Raw genomic sequence first — 17,761 nt, forward strand, 5'->3', positions numbered from 1 at the left:
TAGTAATAAAAGCTGCACAATGCATTTTGTGTTCACTTTTAAAATGCACACGTCACTGTCTGTCTCTGTGCATCAACGTGATTTTTTTTTTTTATATTTTTGTTCACATGCTTCTCTCACCACAGAACGGCAAAAGCGCCTTAATAGTTTGGCAGGTACGATGTGACGGTCTTGTACACAGCAATTGCTCGCTGAAGAAACTGGCTTTCTTTGTTTTTATTGTGAGGACCCTCAGCAAACACCTCAACAGCACCGTAGCTCCTGACTGCACACTGGCGCTCGAGCCATGACATGATAATGTAGAACTGTTTGATTTTCTAGTTAGTTTTAGCTATTTTGATTGGCTAGTGGGATTTTCAGAGGCAGCAGCTGACTTCAGTCAGCCAATCCTGGCTATTTGTGCTTAAGGCTGATGATCTCCCAAATTAACTGCTTTGTTTTGAAGGTGCAGTGCCCCATGCAGTTAAAACTAGGTAAACAATTTAGCCAATCCTCTCTGTAGGTACCTGTAATACTTCATCATTAAATTAAAATCCCTCATTTGGGGGTTGAAAAAGGAGTCATTTATTTTCCGTTTCTTTCAGAGCTGTGGCAGGGATGAAGCAGGAGCATGCCTGTTAGACTCTGTGACAGAGTAGCAATGATATCATGGTTTTAATAGGAATGTTTGTCCACTGCACTGGCTGAGAACATCATAACTAACGAAAGGACAGTTTTGATAAATAAGCATTTCAAAATTTTATGTAACATCAAAGCATTAATCGGCCATCAGGTATTTTTGTGGGTATTATGTTCTTGCGTTCAGCCAGCAATCCCAGAATATAAACAAACTGAACTATGAACAAGATCTGTTTTTTGGTGCAGGTGGTGCTATACTTGATTAAGGTATACATTTAGCCTGATTTTGGGGCACTGCAGCTTTAAGGCTCTGGGCCAGTAACTTTTCTTATGTCATTGTTTTATTGAAGATTTTAAATAGTTGTTTTTTTAAAATGATTACAATAGAAATATCAGTTGCTGATTAGGTTGCATTACAAACCACCCCCACCAATTTAACAATGTCAGAGAGTGTTTGCTGTGGGTACTGCCAGTTCATATATAGCCACTTTGCATGAGCTTTTGCATGAGCTGATGTCCTTTCGGGTTCTTGGAACTGTCTTTTCTCCTCTTAACAGCTCTGGTGTTGCATGCTGTTGACTGTTTAAAGACAAGAGATGCCTGTGTTGAAAATGTTTACTGTTTCAAAAAAATGCTGATGCCACAGAATATGCATTCAAACCTACGAAAAGCACAAAGCAATGGCAGATTACTGTTTGTAGAATGCTGTGCAAAAACCTGGCGTTCTAGACACTTGCCTAAATCACTTGCAGAGTAAAGTATTGTTAGAAAGTCAGATGTGAGTCTAATGGAGAAAGACCCTACACTGCACTGTGTAAGGGTAAAAATAACTATGTAACTAATGCGTTACAATGCATGTTTCAGAATGTTGTGAACAAAAGTATTAGTTCAAGTAGAACATTATTCAGAAATGTCTTAAGTTTATAAAATGATAATGCATACATTTTCCCTAGATAACCAAAGTTATAGTAGTCCCATTCTCTGATAAGTAAAAAGTTTTGAAAGTTTCTTCTGTACTGTGTGGTTTAAAGATAAGACTGATAGTGTCAGTGTTGGGGAGTAATGCATTACTGTAATCAGACAAGCTCTCTTTTTTGATATCATCTGCCGTGTTGACTGCAAAGTCTAACTTGGGATCTATAGACTGTGGTGAAGTCCTTGATCATCATAATGTATCCGTTCTTGTCACATCATCTCATTACTCCATGTCCTTCCTTTCCAACTAAACCGCGCTGCCTGGGTGATTTATTTAGGCTGCAAAAAGAGGGCTTCTGCTGTTTTTGCACGAACAATGCAACTACGGTATTCTGTTACATCAGGGTTTGATGTATTTGTTCTTTTTAAGCCCGCTATGCTGTTCTGTTGCCTTGCTCTGATTGATCTCTGGTTCAATCCTTAGAACCTGTGCCAGAGAGGCCAAAAGATCCCAAGACAGAAATTACAGGTGTGCTGGAGAGGACTGTGGATTCTACTCAGAGTGAAAAGGCAGCAGATATGGACGAGAGGAGAACAAGAGTCATGAGGGCTGAGTACACTGGCATCAGCCCTCTTGACGATGTAGGAATTCCAATGAGGGTAAGGAGCTACTATTTATGCACTGTTACAGTGTGTTAACTTACGTTACTATTTTGGATGTGGCATTACAGATGACATCGTCATTGAACACTCATTGTATGACTCCCTTTGCACACGAGTCTGTGCTCGAAACTACTTGATCAGAGATAATTTGTTAAAACAATGCTGCTTTTTGGTCCACACTGATTCCTTGGTTTATGGACCTGTGAAATTTGATGTTGCAATAAATTAGGAAATAATACGATTTGTTGGATTTTTGGTTGGTTTGAGCAGTTAAGAAATACAGTACCTGCCAGAACAGTTGTAAGCATTGGCCATTGCCTAACTGAAACATCAGTGAAAGAGTACTTTGTTCTTCTTGTACCAGTGTAAAGTTTTCCCCAATTATTATTATTATTATTATTATTATACAAAAAAATCACATTTTTTATATTGATGAAATTAAGGTTAGGGTTATAAAATTATAATTGTAAAATAATTGGGCACTGTAAATTTTTTAAATAAATAATGTATAATATAATCTTTACTTGAGCATGTTTATTGTAAAGAAAAAGTACCCTGGTAAAACCAATCTTAATCTTTTCTTTTACAGAATACAGACAAGTCCAAGGATTGGTATAAAACGATGTTTAAACAGATCCACAAAATCAAAGGTAATGTGTATATATTTTGTATAAATGTACATGTGGAAATCAAAGTGGGATTTCTTTCTATTGAAATGTTTGTGTTATACAATATTTGCAGTCAAGGGCATTCATGCAATCAGGACAACTTGCAACAATAGATAAAATGGCCTATATTAAAATGCAAAGGAAAAAAATCCTATTGATCATAATCTCTAAAGATGTAAGATATATTTTTGTATTTTAATATTAGAAACAGGCTGGTAATTATGAAAAATTTCATTTCAGTATGCAGACAAAACTTCTAAGGCTGCATTCACACTGGGTCCATTTCAAACAGACTCAATCTGGTTAATTTAGTTTGAAACAGTATATCAATGTGCTTAATGTTTACACTTAGCTGCGAGCAAAGGGACCAAGTTCATTTGGAATGCAAGCTAAAGTTCTTTTTTTCAGGACCAAGTTCGTTTGCATTCACAATGCAGTTTGCAAGTCCACTCTGCTCATTTTTATATAGTGTGTGAACCGGATGTTTACAATATCCTGAAAGGCATAGTGAAAGACAGCAGCTATTGATGTATTGCACTGGTTTTTAATAATAGCATGTTTTAGATTCCTACATATTGCTGTGGAAGAAAGCACTGGGGAGCACTTGGCTAATTTAATGAATACCTACAGTTGAAGAATGTGGTTCTCCTAATGTTGGCATTAAACAAAGTCATTATTATTTTTGTGAGTTTTTGTCCAGTTTGGCTTGGATTTTGGTGTCTGACCTGATTTCCAAAGTGAAAAACAGGGACTTTTTTTCTTTTTCTTCAATTCACTGATGCCGCAGCAACTCTGAAGCCAGAAATAACAGTATAGAAAATAACCCAGTAACAGTTTAAGAATTAAATATCTGGTGAATCTATTGGAGATCATAACAACTCATTATTTTTTTTTATAGTCTTCTAGTCAAAACATGTTAAATGTACAACAAGCCAGATTTAAGCTATTACCATTTAAACATATGGTGTACACATAATGATTTAAACAAATAATCCATAAAATTGTTTATTTTATTTTTTAATGGCGCTAACACAGAACCTAATGCAGTACTCTGCTATTAACTTGCTGAGCACACTGATTAAGTTTTGTACTGAAAAAAATCAATAAATACAATAGCCAAACCGTGACGATTAACAATTTTGCTGTTTCTGACCGTGACAAAAAATTAAAGCTGCAAACTGTGACAATCTCAATTTTCCCAGGATGTCTGGTAACCCTAATGTAGTTCCCCTGAGAACTAGTTCTTTGCTCTGCTTGTTTCCTCAGAATAACTAAACCGTGAAAGGTTTACTTCCTAGTCAGGTAACCTTGTATCGTTTGTTTCCTATGTGCAAAAGGACAGAGTCCAGATATTGTTCACATTGAGGTTTAACAAGCGAAACCAGACTCGTGCGTTTGCCAAACGGACCCAGACCACCTCTTTAGGTGGACTAGGCAAGGTTACTTTGTCAAGCAGTCTGCTGTTCACACTTCACACCAAACGTACCAAACCATGCCGAGTGCAGAACAAACCCTCTAAATGGACCCAGTGTGAACACAGCTTAATACGACCACAAAAGACTGTCCTTAAAATACAGATCATAAATTCTACTGTATACCACTATTTCCTACTGTTCCTAGGTCTTAGATAATTCAATGTATAATGGCTGTGATTGTCTAAATTCCTGTCATAAATCACTGATGAATCATATAGGAATGTATTTGATTTGAACAGTGATTCTTCACTGAAACAAATGTGATAACTTTCGTTCGCATAAAAACACTGACTGAGTGCACACAAGTTGGATGTCCAATAATGACCTACAATTAGGAGATCTAATCTAACTTGCTTATAGTGATCTATAGCGATCTAGTCAAAAGGTAATATTTTCTGATGCACTAATGAACATGATCCCCTACAGTAGGTTGGCAAGTACTGCCAGCATTTTAGGGACTTATGAGAAGTATACATTGAAAACCTCAAACTTAAGCATGCCCCATAGATCCTTTGATTTAGTTTTTCCAAAAAAAAAAAAAAAAAAAAAAAAACACATTCTAAATTTGTACATTTTATTGTTTAGGATTTTGACTCAAGTGAAGCCAGTTAACCAGCAACAACATTATATGGTACTTGTATTAACTGAAATATTTGTTTCCCCTTCACTTCCTGTGTAATAGAATGTACAGGAAATGGTGGGGGCTTACTTCCTGTAACACTTGAAGTGACCGGTGAGAAGAAACCAAACTTAATGGGCTATATTTTCAATGTGATTACTCTAATCTTTAATGAACCCAATACTTTTTCTAACAGAGAATCCAAAAAATAGGACTTAATTAAAGACTGGAGTAAACGCTTTGAAAACATAGCCCATAATGTTGTGGCAGGATAAATGGCCTTCGTACGAGTCAAAATAAAGTCTTGAAAATACAAATATGAACAGAAGAACAAGGGCTTGTCAGGAATATATGTTACCTTGGTTATTACTATCCTAGCAAACAGGCTCTTGTAGGATATGATGGGATATCTGGAAAACAAACCGTGACTTTCTGAAGTAGGCCGTCTCCAGTCCACTCCTTTTTTCACCACCACCCTCTGATGTTTTCCATTTTCTTTACATTTCCACCTTGTAAAACGAAGTCTCCTAGGAGGCTTCAGAGAGCCTTTGGGAATCTGGCTAGCCTGGTGGGGGGGTGCTTAGGAATCTCACAATCTGTGTGCCCTGTAATCTTCGCAAAAGGTGTTTATCTGTTTCTATGCATGATCTGTTTGCAACATCCTGTACACTCTTAAATATTCTCTCTTTTCTCTTTCTGAAACCTGCTGTTTCTGCTCAGATTCTCCTGAGGAAAACCCTTACCACCCTACCTACAAATTCCCTGAACCCACAGAAAAGCGGAACAAAATAGAAGGTACCGCTGCTGCCGCCTCCACTTATAGAATTAACACCTTGCTTCTTTAGATTCTAACTGTAGTTAAAAAAAAAAAAAAATATATAGAAAAATATGTAGTTAAATGTCTTAATAAATATAATGCATGTGGAAAGGTACAGGGAAAAAACATAGTGGATGTTTTCAAATCCACTGTATTTCTCTGCTGCAGAGGAAAACCCTTATTCTCCTACGTACCAGTTTCCTGTCTCCACACCTAGTCCTAATTCTGAAGGTAACAGCGAGAAAAATGTCTTTTGTTGCACTACTTTCACTGGGTTGGAAGGTGGGTTCGGGGGGGTCTAACTACATTGCTTAGTTCTGTCACCCCTGCTGACATAGCTTTGCAGTGCTTGTGCCTAACAGCTGACAGCCCACTGATTTGAAGGTTTTGTTGCGAGAGGCTTTTATTTACTTTTTTATTTGCTACGCAATTTTGGGGGGCATTCAGCAGTTATCTAAAATGTACATAACTGCTGAATGTTGTTGGCTTACTACAATAAATAGTGCTCCGTTCTCTTGCTCACAACGCACAGCTTTGTGAAAGCAATTTTTAGGTACTGAATAACAAAGTGAAATAAAGTGGCTTGGTGCTGAACAGGGATAGCATGGGCGAAAGAAAAAAATACGAAGGTCAATTGGTTAATTATGTAGGCCGAAGCATCCTCGGTTTCTAATCCTGTATCGCCCATTAAGAACAAATGGCCCATATTTATTAGTTGTAAAGGAGCCAGGGCCCCTTGATTCCAAGTTTAGTTGGCTGTCAGAGCCATAACTCTCAAACCAGTCAAGGGGCCTGCAAGGTGTGAGCAAGAGATTTGAGGGAAAAAAGATGCTGCATCCCGTTTTATTACTTAAATTTCACTTACCAGCAAGAAATGCAATGAAAGGTCAAATTGAAAAGAAGCATTTTATAGAAACAGCAGTGTCTCTCTCAAGCCACGGTAATAATGATCTCACTTAGAAGTTCTCTTTTGTTGGCTTGTGTGCAAAGCGTGCATCAGGGTTAGGCCTTTTTTTAATTTATTCATTCTTGAACCAGGAAAAAACCCATTGAGACAGAGGCCTCTTTTACATGTGTGTCCTGGCAAGATGACCAGAAACAGACAGCAGTCATTTCATATTCCTAATTGTTTTTAGTCTGGCATATTTTGCTTCTTTTTTTTTTTTTTTTTAAAACATTTAACAAAACATATTGCCTATCTTATTAACTATGGGGAGCACAAAACTAGTTTGTAGAATATGTAATATATTATTTTTTATAATAATGTAGTTGTCTAAATGGAACCAAACAGGAAATGTATTTCTGTTTTAGAAACATGGAATGCAAATGCAATTCATGTATTTAGTTTTTTAATTTGCAGTGTATTCTTTCTTGCCTGTTGTTATAGAAGTATTGGAATGTAGCATACTAAACTGCCCTGGTGTATTTTTCAGTACATAGAAAAGTAGCAGAAATACATGCTTGTGCATAGCTATAGACTGACAGGGATTGTAGAAAATGTCAGCTCAGTTTTATAACCCTAGCTCCTACATAACAGCTAATAAAAGCCCCAACTTAAGCTCAGAAGAGTCTGCAATAATGGTTTGCCAAAAACAGCCAATTTGTATTAATTTGTAAATAAGTGTAAGTCCTTTAACAAGTTAAACAAAAATGCTTTAAGGCGGGGGGGGGGGGGGGGGGGAAGTCATCATAGCATGCTATTGATATATTGATATATTTATATTTGTTATCAATCAAGGAAGCTTATTGTACAAGACCAGATGAAGGAGATCATCGTTTAAAAGATCATGGTTATTCCTTTTAACGCAATCGCAATTTATAAAACTTTAAAACAACAAACTTGCTTCAGAAAATGTCCTTTCATAAACCTGCAGGTAGTTGATTTGTTTTTGTAAATGTAAAGATATTTCAAATTCTTGCTCCAAATCCTGTGCACACAATTGCAAAGAATTCCTTTCTGAACATCTGCATGTCTGCAAACCAGATGTGCTTGCCCTGTTCTCCTTTCAACACTGTCCAAACTTGCACTTCCCATCTGCTTTCAATTGTAAACCTTGATTTTCATTCCCTCTCTACCTTCTGTCTTGTTTGTCGTCTTCTTTTAGAGGCTAGTAACCCATATAAAGCCACATACATCTTTCCAGATATACAAGAAGCATCAAAAAAGAAAGGTACATTTATAACGACAACCTTTAACCTGTGTTTCTCTTGACAGTCTGTATTGGGAAGCAAATCATAACTTGAATAAATGCCATTTGGGTTTGTGTGTCATATTCCTTTTAACTTATTCATTCCTTAAAAAAATAATAACGTCAATATGTGCTTGTAAGGCCCTGGTGAACAAAACTATAAAACAAAAGATGAGTTGGAGATGATGGAAGCGGTGTAGCCTGTCAGCAAGTCAGAGTGACCTGACTTTAACAGGGATGTGAAATAAAGTCTGCTGGCATGCAGTTTAATTATCTGTAGTCACTATCACTGTCCATTAACATGAGCAAAATACAACTAGATCATATATATATATATAGATATATATATATATATATATATATATATATATATATATATATATATATATATATATATATTCCCCACAGACAGGTCCGCAGCAAGCAAACATCTCTTGCCTACAAGATATAGCTTAACCTCTAGTTTATGTAAGCTGCCTTGGATAAAGGTGTTTGCTAAATAAACAAATAGTAATAATAACCATAAAATATAAAGCGTAAAGGAATTTCAAACGCAGTTTTAAGAACTCTCAGAAGGATTAAGCATTTGAAATATTGTCATTTCAGTTAAATAAATGAGTGTGTATATAAGGCACACAAGGTGACATTTTTGTCTTATTTGTTTATCAGCAAAAAGGTTGGAGTGTACTGGACCACTTCTGTTTCAGTTATTTCATAAAGAACACTTGAACTTGATTTTCTTTATGAAGTCTAACTTGACAAAGAAACTTGTGCTTTTCCGAGTCAGTATCAAGTCGTATTGGATCCAGGCCTGTTGTTTATCAAAGCCAGTCCGCTCTGACTGTGGTAGTGACGAGAGCTGTTTAGCTGTGTGCTTTGTAGATTTTTTTCCATTCCTTTCTTTTAGCTGCTTTTCATCCCCAGTAGAGACCATTCACAAGCCAGCCTCTGTGTTCCCAGAGATTGCTGAGATACAATGTACCGAAGGCATCTGTTTCACTGTTAGGCTTCTTGTGTGTCTCTGGAGTATCATCATCTCCCTTGTGCCCTACACTCATTTGACAGCTGGATGCTGCTTGGTGTTTGGAATTGGTGGCTTGATGAGAGCTTGGTAATGCAAATATCCAGCATGGTAAAAAAAGAAATAAAAAGAAATGTGAATGACACAAAGGAAAAATGGAAACATTAAGGTGAAAAAATGGTATTAAACTGTGTTTATGTATTTATAATTACATATATACAGGGGTTAAGCAATAAACCAGAAATACCTGCAGTATGTACTGTATATAAACAGTTGTGGCCTTCTACTACTTGCTAGGTATAGTTACATTATTATGATCTTTAGGACCTGATCAGTTTAATAAAGACATGATTGGAATTTAAGGTTCCCTTTTAAAGTTTTGATGGAATAATTTATTTTTGGAATCATTGAGGGCTGATATGTTCTTGGGGGACAAGGGTGAACCAGTGCCACTCTCTGTTGACAGTGTTATGGCAGGTAGTCAAATTATTGTCTAAGCCTTGTATACAGAATATTATTGGCACAGGTCCCACAAACCAGAGGTACCTGTGGGCAGTTGTTTTGAACAGTTTTGAACAGACACTGTAGAAGAGAATAGCAACCAAGGTGTTGAGAATTACTTAAACGTATATAATATATTGAAACCATTCAAGATGCATTGTAAGGCCAAAGATACACAAGCAATTTGTATTGTCTAATTGACAACAACAAAATTGACAACTGAATTACTGTTGCTAAATGTGCCACATGCACACTGCAACATTGACAATTATTATAAGCAATTTTAAGATGGCGCCTGTTTGCAGCACACGTTTCAGAAGCTGCTACTGTATAGTACTTGGAATCATTCTGAAAGACTTCAACAAAGAAAAGCTTGAGTGTGGACCAGAAAGTTTCTTTATGCATCCACATGTCTGTAGTCAAACTTCCTATTTTGCAAAACTGAGAATTAAATCCGGAGATTAGAAAATGCAATATAATTGGCTGACCACACACAGGCAAGTAGAAAAATTGCCAGCTGAATTGCTAAAAATAGAGCAGTGGTTTATTCTAGCAACTCACTAGCCAATCGAAAATGTGTTGATAACTCGAGTTGTCCATTAACGATACACAGTCAATGTTTATTGTCAGCATGAGTTGCCAAGAAATAATTGCTTCAGAATTGCTCATTTATCTCCTGCCCAATAGCTAATACAGCCCTTGTTGTGTTTTCAGCCCTGGAAATGACTGTTTCAGGACTGCAGCGTGTCTGTTGCAGTCTTGAAATGCTTGTGTTTGCTTTGTTGGATTCCTACATGCTCCAGGTAGTGCTTTAACCTGGAGGTAATTACATTTTTTTTTTTTATTTTGCCATGGTGCTTGTAAGGTTCTGAGCCCCAGCTTGGCTTTGAACCTTTACTATGAGTCAAAAGGCCAATAAATAGTTTCCTGTTCTGGTTTAAAAACTGATTTCCCTTTTATTTACATGGCAGATGAAGACTCGGATTTGTACTCTCCCAGGCACTCATACTCTGAAGAGAGTAAGTACAATCTGTTATTGGAAAAAACACATTTTAGGTTTAACAGAGCACCGGGACAGCCTTTTTTTGTGAAAGTAAATACATTTAATAATGGTTCAAAATGTGTAACTGGCAGCTAAGTGCAGCGTGTGCCAGTGTTGTTTACTTGTATTACAACACTGTTCTCTTTTAAAACAGTAACTGCAACTAAAAAACAGGCTACAAAAGGAAGTAAAGTTAGGTTTTTAGCACCCATTTTAGAGGCTGTTAATCTGTCTGCATGTCTAATTTATGGAGTACTTTTCATGATAGATAGTTGTATTGGTACTGATAGTTGGGATCCCTTCTAAAAGTACCACAGTAATTTTGCACTATACATTTACTATAGTTTACCATGGTTTGCCATGTTATTTAATATGCTTTACCATACCTCTCAAGGCTTTACAATGCTTACCTGTGCTTTACAATGTTTTCACTGTGCTTTATTACACTTTGCCACATTTTAACTTTGATAAACTTTGAGAAGGGATGTCCCTGACATAATGTGCTTGCTGTACTGTATTTGCTCAATGTTTTCTCTCTTGCATGAATATGGGCTCCTCTACTTTTTGCAGTGAGAAGTCAGTCATGTGTGCCTCGCTCGAAGAGCGCAGTGGACGGTATCGATGCAGAGGCTTCAGTGAAGAGGTCCGCCACACTGCCTCTGCCAACCCGCACATCTTCACTGAAACCAACCGCAGAAAGGTAACGGACTCACCACGCTCACATGGTGCCGCCATGGATGCAACGGGGCGGATTTTCAAAGCGTTTTACTCAAGTGTAAATTACTTCTAACTGGGACAGGGTTTATGCAGTATTGAAATTCTGTGTATACATGCTAGTGTCCTCAGTCAGGGTTGCATTGGAAGACATTTAGCTAGTCGGTCAAATCACCATAGGTGTCTGGAGCTTGACATGACTGCTTCTCCATATGGCAGTGTGGTGATCTTATAAATAATTCACCAGCAATGTGTTGAACCAGATAAAGTCTTGTCTACAAATGATTAATGGAGGTGTTTGTTGATAATCCTTTGGCTGTCCTGCTGAGAAGTGACTGCAGTTAACCTCAATACAGAGCAGAAAGATTTAAAACCACAAGGAAGCGTCAGGCACGTGGTACAGCACGTGACACTATCAGGCTACACTAGCCTTGCTTGCAGTTGAGTTTAATACTGCAGTTTAAGCGTTTAGGAAATTTAAATGTAAACTGACACACCTAGAGGGCAGAGCAAAGGTGCGAATGCAGTCCTCTGGATTTTTCACTATTATTTAGCCTTGGATTCCCAGTATTCAGCAGCATGCACTTGGTTTTAGTTATTGTTTATTAATAGGGTGAGTATAAATTTTCATAATAATTCTGTTACAAATTAATTGTCCAGTTAGTTTTTGGGTCAATAATTTTATTTTTTTCTATAAATGTGTTAACAAGCCTTACATGTTGAAGTTTTACTACTAACTCAATAGGTTATCCAAAACTATGAAACTCTCAGTAGTGCTAAATTTAGAAATACTTAAAGAAACATAACCAATTCAATGAGAACTGTTTCCACTAGAAGACATTGAGAAAGACGTCTAGTCTAATTCAAGATTTCACGATTGTTCAGGGTTTGGCCAAGGTCACGGTAAATTGTACATGTGCTGTATGGAGCGAGGTCCACAGTTTTCAATATTTAAATTATTTCTTATTTTGTAATTTTATGTCTGATAACGAAACAGCAAAGACTGAATTTCGGTTCCACACAGTATTGTGTCATATCAGAAATGTCTCTTCAAAGTTGTTATAAATAGATGAACATGTGCAGTCCTTTATGTTGTGTGCAATAGAACACAAACTCTGCTTCGTCAGTGGGTGCTTAGAAGTAACCAGAATTGCCAATAAAAGTCTAAACGGTTTGGAGTCACTGTTCAGGCCTCGCTGTAAAAAGAACTATAAAAAAATTAAGCTTTTATGCAGCAAAATCCCAAAGGAAGAGGTTTCCCGCCTCCGATCTGAAGCTCCCTGATTAAACTGGGATTAACTGTAGTGAGTGAAGGGGTGGGTGGGGGAGATCAGTGGCCAAAATCCCACATGTTTCCATGGAAACTGACAAGTTACTTGGTCTCTCTTCCTTAGGAATGACTGGGAGCCACCAGACAAGAAGGTTGACACCAGGAAATACCGCGCTGAGCCCAAGAGCATCTTTGAATATGAGCCGGGGAGGTCCTCAGTGCTGAGCCAGGAGAAAGCGGTATGGTGTGACAGCAGTGTGCTCGCCTCCATCCTACCCCAGCATTGCACATGCCATACATTCCTCTATGCATTATGTATCTTTCTCAGTCTGCCTCTCTGACGGTGTGAGAAAATCGTAGCGTTCTATAGAATGGAACCATAAGGCTGTTTGCAATGGAATTGTTATTTGAATTGTCTGTGGTTGTGGAGGGCTTTTATGATGTCATGCAGTTTTGTAAGGAGTTATGATCAGATTACCTGTTTAATTTTTTGTCCTCCTATGACCGTTTTTTTTGTCTCCCTGTAGATCATTGTTTTGTATGTGTTGTGTTCAAAGGCAAGGTGTTTATTATATTGGAGGTTTGTACATCCTGTGTTGACTTGATAGATTTAATGGATGATAAAAAGAGATTTACCCTTTTCAGACAATGGCAATTCGTTTGTGCAGGATGTATTTTGTAGTTTAATTTGCATTTATTTGGGAAAGAGTATGTTGATGATTACTTGCTAAAACCAAGGACTTCCTATATGAAAAGAATTAAGGACCTACTTTCAGTTTAGCTGCCTTGCACAATTTGCCTGTCTTCAATGATGTGTGTTTACACTGGCGAGATGATGCAGTCTTCTGTTTATGTGATTTATCCTCCTTAGGAAGCATTTTTTTTCATTGTTTTGTTCTTAAGGGATTTAAGCTGTGGTTTCTCATTTTCTATTTTTCATCTTTGATAATGGTTTTCTGGGGTATGTGAATCCCAGAAGGAAGACTCATTATGAAATGCCGGCAAATGTGTATCATCTCCGAAATGATAAAAACAAGCAAACAAAAAATGCTGGATTATCTAGATTTGATTGATTTTGTTATGAGGTGTTAGACTGATAACAAGAGAGACTGTAGTTAGCCCTACAGTTATGTGTTTAAAAGACATTTTCCTAAGGATATATATGAAGGAGAAGCCTCAAGGAACAATGAGCTGGTTTCTTTTAGTCATTCAGGATGCTCAGTGCTTCTGTTTGTCTGCCTGGTTGCTAGTATTCTGTGCATGAGTGTTTGTTACAGCTGTACTTGTGTTAATCGATAATTAAGGATATATGATTCCACCTTGCACATTGAACACCACAGCAACCAAGAACAGAGTAGTTGTGTAACCAGCCTGAAAAGGCTCATGATAGCTATATAAAATCCAGCCTTTAAAATCATAATACCAAGCCAGCCAGATGTTGAATGTTTAAACAGTTTCCTGTGATCTTGCATCTTTCTCAATTCCAATTCCACACATTTCTTTCCCCTTTGGCTGTTACAGTGCAGGTTCATTTCTTATTATTCACTAGTCATGACATTGTATAGATTGTGTGGTTTCTGTTAATGTATCAAACTGTCATCAGATTTATGCGAGTGCATGCAAGGCAATTTGTGTCACAGGCATTGACCCTTTGAGGATGCAGTATCTTGAAATACCCCAGCCATTGTATAATGACCACAAGCACCACGAATGGATACAAATAGATAATTAAGGTACATCTAAGCTCAATTTTAATAAATTGGCTTCTAGGAATAATGCTAAGGGTGATTCAGAGAATTTGAATAAGTCACTAGCACTGTATTTTCACGCTTCATATCTGTTGTCAGACAGATTAGCTCAACTATCGCCTACAGGAAATGCTAACATGTGGCAGGAAGGGGATTAGTTCAGGGGCAGCGTTTTCAAACTCAGTGGCAGTCGGGTGATTTTCTTTGGGAAACAAGAGTTTCTTTATTTAATAATCAGGGCTGCGAATTTCAATGCATTTTCATTAAAATGCCCATTAGCAGAAAAAAAATGCAGTAGATTGTTCAATATGCAGCATTGTATTAAACTAACAGCCCTGTTACTCGTTAACTTTGTGAGTGGCCACACAGCTGACCCTAAAATGATCTTGATTTAAAAATGAAATACAGATGTCTTCCATATAAGTGTGATCTAGCTACCCTAACCTAAGCATATATTGACTTAGTGTATGATCTTACAATATGGCCAGTCTTGGCATGTCTTGGTATGTATTTCCCTTCATTCAATGATGTACAGAAAGGAGGGATGCCACAATGAGTAAGATAGCATATCATTAAAAAAATGGCTACTAGGGGTGAGCAGCTCTAATTGCTGTCCCCCACAGTTGCAGAAGGAGCATAAATTACAAGTCCACACCCTTGGTAGATAACGAAAGCAGAAGCCATAACAGAATTATGCAAAGCCCATATGATATATTAAAAATGTAAGGAATTAATATTCTGAAATGTGGTTTGGATATCCCTTTTTAGGTTTTCTAATTCTAATGAAAACAAACAGAACTTAGTTCTCAGCTCTTGTTCAAAAGGCACACTGTGGAAAATACAGCCTAAACTTCCTGAACTTTCATCTGTTCGTAAGCTGCCCCCGCGTACAATAGCGGCAATGTTTTATAATCAGATCCAACCTTTAGCTGCCATCCGTATGTTATTGTAAATTATACTTCTTTGAAAAAAAGTGACAAACATAATCATACACATTTTATGTATTGTTTAGACTGGTTCAAATGTTATAAATGAATAACATTGCCAGTCAAACATGATAATAAAGTAGCACCTTATAAAATGTAACATTTAATTTTAAAAAGAAAACTGAAAATCTAAATAGAATTGAAGAAACATTTTAGTCGAGGAGAATAACGTTTCAGCTATCTGCCTGAACTAAGTCTGTTTTCTTTATCAGAAGAAAAGCAGCTTGCAATAGTATAAATAATAATTACCAGGTGTTAATTTAGCCCCCTGTTCGATTACTGTACATGTTAATGCCATCAAATGTAACCTAAACCAGGATACTGCATCTTTGAAGAGCATTCTGTCCTTTTCTCATCTGGACTCAATCTGTTTCTTCTCTCCCCTCCTCCATCTTCTTGCTACCCTTGTAGACTCGGGATATAAGCCCTGAAGAAATAGATTTAGAGAGTGAACCTTGGTATAAATTCTTTTCAGAGATGGAGTTTGGAAAACCGGTAAGTCTTGTGGCTCACGTGCAGTACTGACCACTGAAATGTAATGTCAGTGTTTCCCATTATCCAATCTGTTCGTTGTTGTTAGCTCTGCTGTTACGAAGCATGCTGTGATACTGTATGCGTTTGGACTTGGGTATCAGATGACCTGATTTTGTGGTTGGCCAGCGCTCCAGGTGTCTTGTGTATCAATGTCTGTTGTTGTGTCCTGTAGTCCCCCCACTAATTTCACCACTTTCTCTGTAGGAGAAAGTGAGCAGCTATTGTCCCCGCCTTTAACCTTTCTTAATCTGAGCATTGAGTAACATTTTAGTGTTTGTTTCATATTCTCTGTGTGAAAAGCAGCTAGACCAAATACACTCATTACAAAAGCTAGTTGTGCTGTGGCACAGAATCATTGGCAACCCAAGTGTTCTCTATAACATTCTGCTGTTAGATGTAGGTGATCAGTGCTATGTATAACTAGATGAAGCCATCAGCCAGTGCTGTGAGGTTTGTCTGTTATACAATACAAAAAGAAGGTTCTGAGTCATCTATGCAATACATCATACACCATAGGACATAAACATAGACCTCCGTTTTAAAAAGAATCAGTCAGTTGACCAATAAGGTCAAAAAGTTGACAATAAGGACAAATTCATAAAATATAAATATAAATCACCAGGGTATTATTTTTAAAGACCATAGTATATATATATATATATATATATATATATATATATATATATATATATATATATATATATATATATATATATATATATATATATATAATAATGTTTCTAACAGTAAATGTTAGAAAAATCCCTTTTTAATTAATGCACTTAGCTTTGACTCTATAAAAGATGTTGGCATTTAAGCCCTAAATGTCAATCTGACAAGAAAAGCTCTATCCTATTTAATAGCAAAATGAATGAATGAAAGGAGGGAGGGGTAAAATGTGACACTGCATGTGTGCGATTCCGTAACAGTATTACTGGTCATATATTTAGGTTAGAGCTTTGTCAAGTGGTGTAAAGATTGAGTTGTTTTATTCACTCTCTCTCTCTCTCTCTCTCTCTCACACACACACACACACACACACACACACACACACACACACACACACACACACAGACACACACACACACAGACACACACATCCTTCAAGGCTAAAGTTTTTTTTTTCAGGGGCCAAATATACAAGAAAAAATGGACCCAATGGTAATGTTGCTAATGCTAGGTTTGAAAGCTGATTTAACCCTCTCAGTCATGCCTTATCTTCACTTTTTCATGGCCTGTTAGAATGAAAGAAATGTTGAGAAGCGACCAAGGTTTCTGTATTGTTGTGTTTCAGGCCAAAGATTCCTCAGCTGTAATTACGCAAGTTATCTTTCAATATGTGGGGTTTTGAGTTCTTAAAGTACTGACAGAACTTTAAACTCCAATTTACCAAAATAAATACAAAATATTTCTTTTCCCTGTTCTCATATATACTTGGGGCTTCTGTTTTTCGTTTTTTATTAATTATATTTTTTAGTGCTTATTTTTAGCTATTTTCGAGTTTTATGTAAATCGTTTTTTTGGGGGCTTTCGTTTTTGATATACTGTATGAAATTAGTGTTTTCGGTTACTTTCCAAAATGCTTGAGCTTTTTTTTTTTCTGTCAGAATATATATAGTAACTCGACAGTACCTGCATAATTAAGTTGCACCTTCTTTCCTTTGCTGCCTTCTACAATGAAATCCCTATGGTCACGGGCACATTTCTCTGGGGTTTTTGTGTGTATGCATTTTTTTACATTTTGCTACAATTCTGTTTTAAAACCTCCGTATCTTAACTGTAATACAGCTTTAAATCCCACTATCAAGCCTCCATGCCTGATTGTAATCGTGTTTTAAATCTTGCAAGCAGAGGCTCCAATAGAAATGTAGGAATGTGCTGTCACTCAGTAGTTGGGTGGGTTTAAAGTATTCAGAACGAATCAATGATAGATGCCAGTCATGAAGGCGGAACATTGCCCAGCAGAACTGGGAAATATATT

At 37.0% G+C, this 17,761-nt stretch overlaps 1 protein-coding gene across 28 annotated transcripts in view; it reads left to right on the top strand.

Moving 5' to 3' along the window:
• The window catches only part of LOC121325201 (sorbin and SH3 domain-containing protein 1), a 198,050-nt gene that overhangs the window by 145,734 nt on the left and 34,555 nt on the right, over nt 1-17,761 (top strand). For 21 of the 28 annotated variants that reach the window (XM_041267551.1, XM_041267552.1, XM_041267554.1 and 18 more), the window contains 10 exons: nt 126-155; nt 2,018-2,193; nt 2,786-2,846; nt 5,679-5,753; nt 5,944-6,006; nt 7,881-7,946; nt 10,458-10,505; nt 11,099-11,228; nt 12,637-12,751; nt 15,658-15,741. In XM_041267551.1, the coding sequence (XP_041123485.1) occupies nt 126-155; nt 2,018-2,193; nt 2,786-2,846; nt 5,679-5,753; nt 5,944-6,006; nt 7,881-7,946; nt 10,458-10,505; nt 11,099-11,228; nt 12,637-12,751; nt 15,658-15,741 (848 nt within the window). The remainder of the gene's footprint in view (nt 1-125; nt 156-2,017; nt 2,194-2,785; nt 2,847-5,678; nt 5,754-5,943; nt 6,007-7,880; nt 7,947-10,457; nt 10,506-11,098; nt 11,229-12,636; nt 12,752-15,657; nt 15,742-17,761) is intronic. The other 7 variants (XM_041267559.1, XM_041267563.1, XM_041267548.1 and 4 more) reach the window with 6 other exon arrangements.

Source organism: Polyodon spathula, chromosome 13 (assembly GCF_017654505.1).
Source record: "Polyodon spathula isolate WHYD16114869_AA chromosome 13, ASM1765450v1, whole genome shotgun sequence".
Lineage (NCBI taxonomy): Eukaryota > Metazoa > Chordata > Actinopteri > Acipenseriformes > Polyodontidae > Polyodon > Polyodon spathula.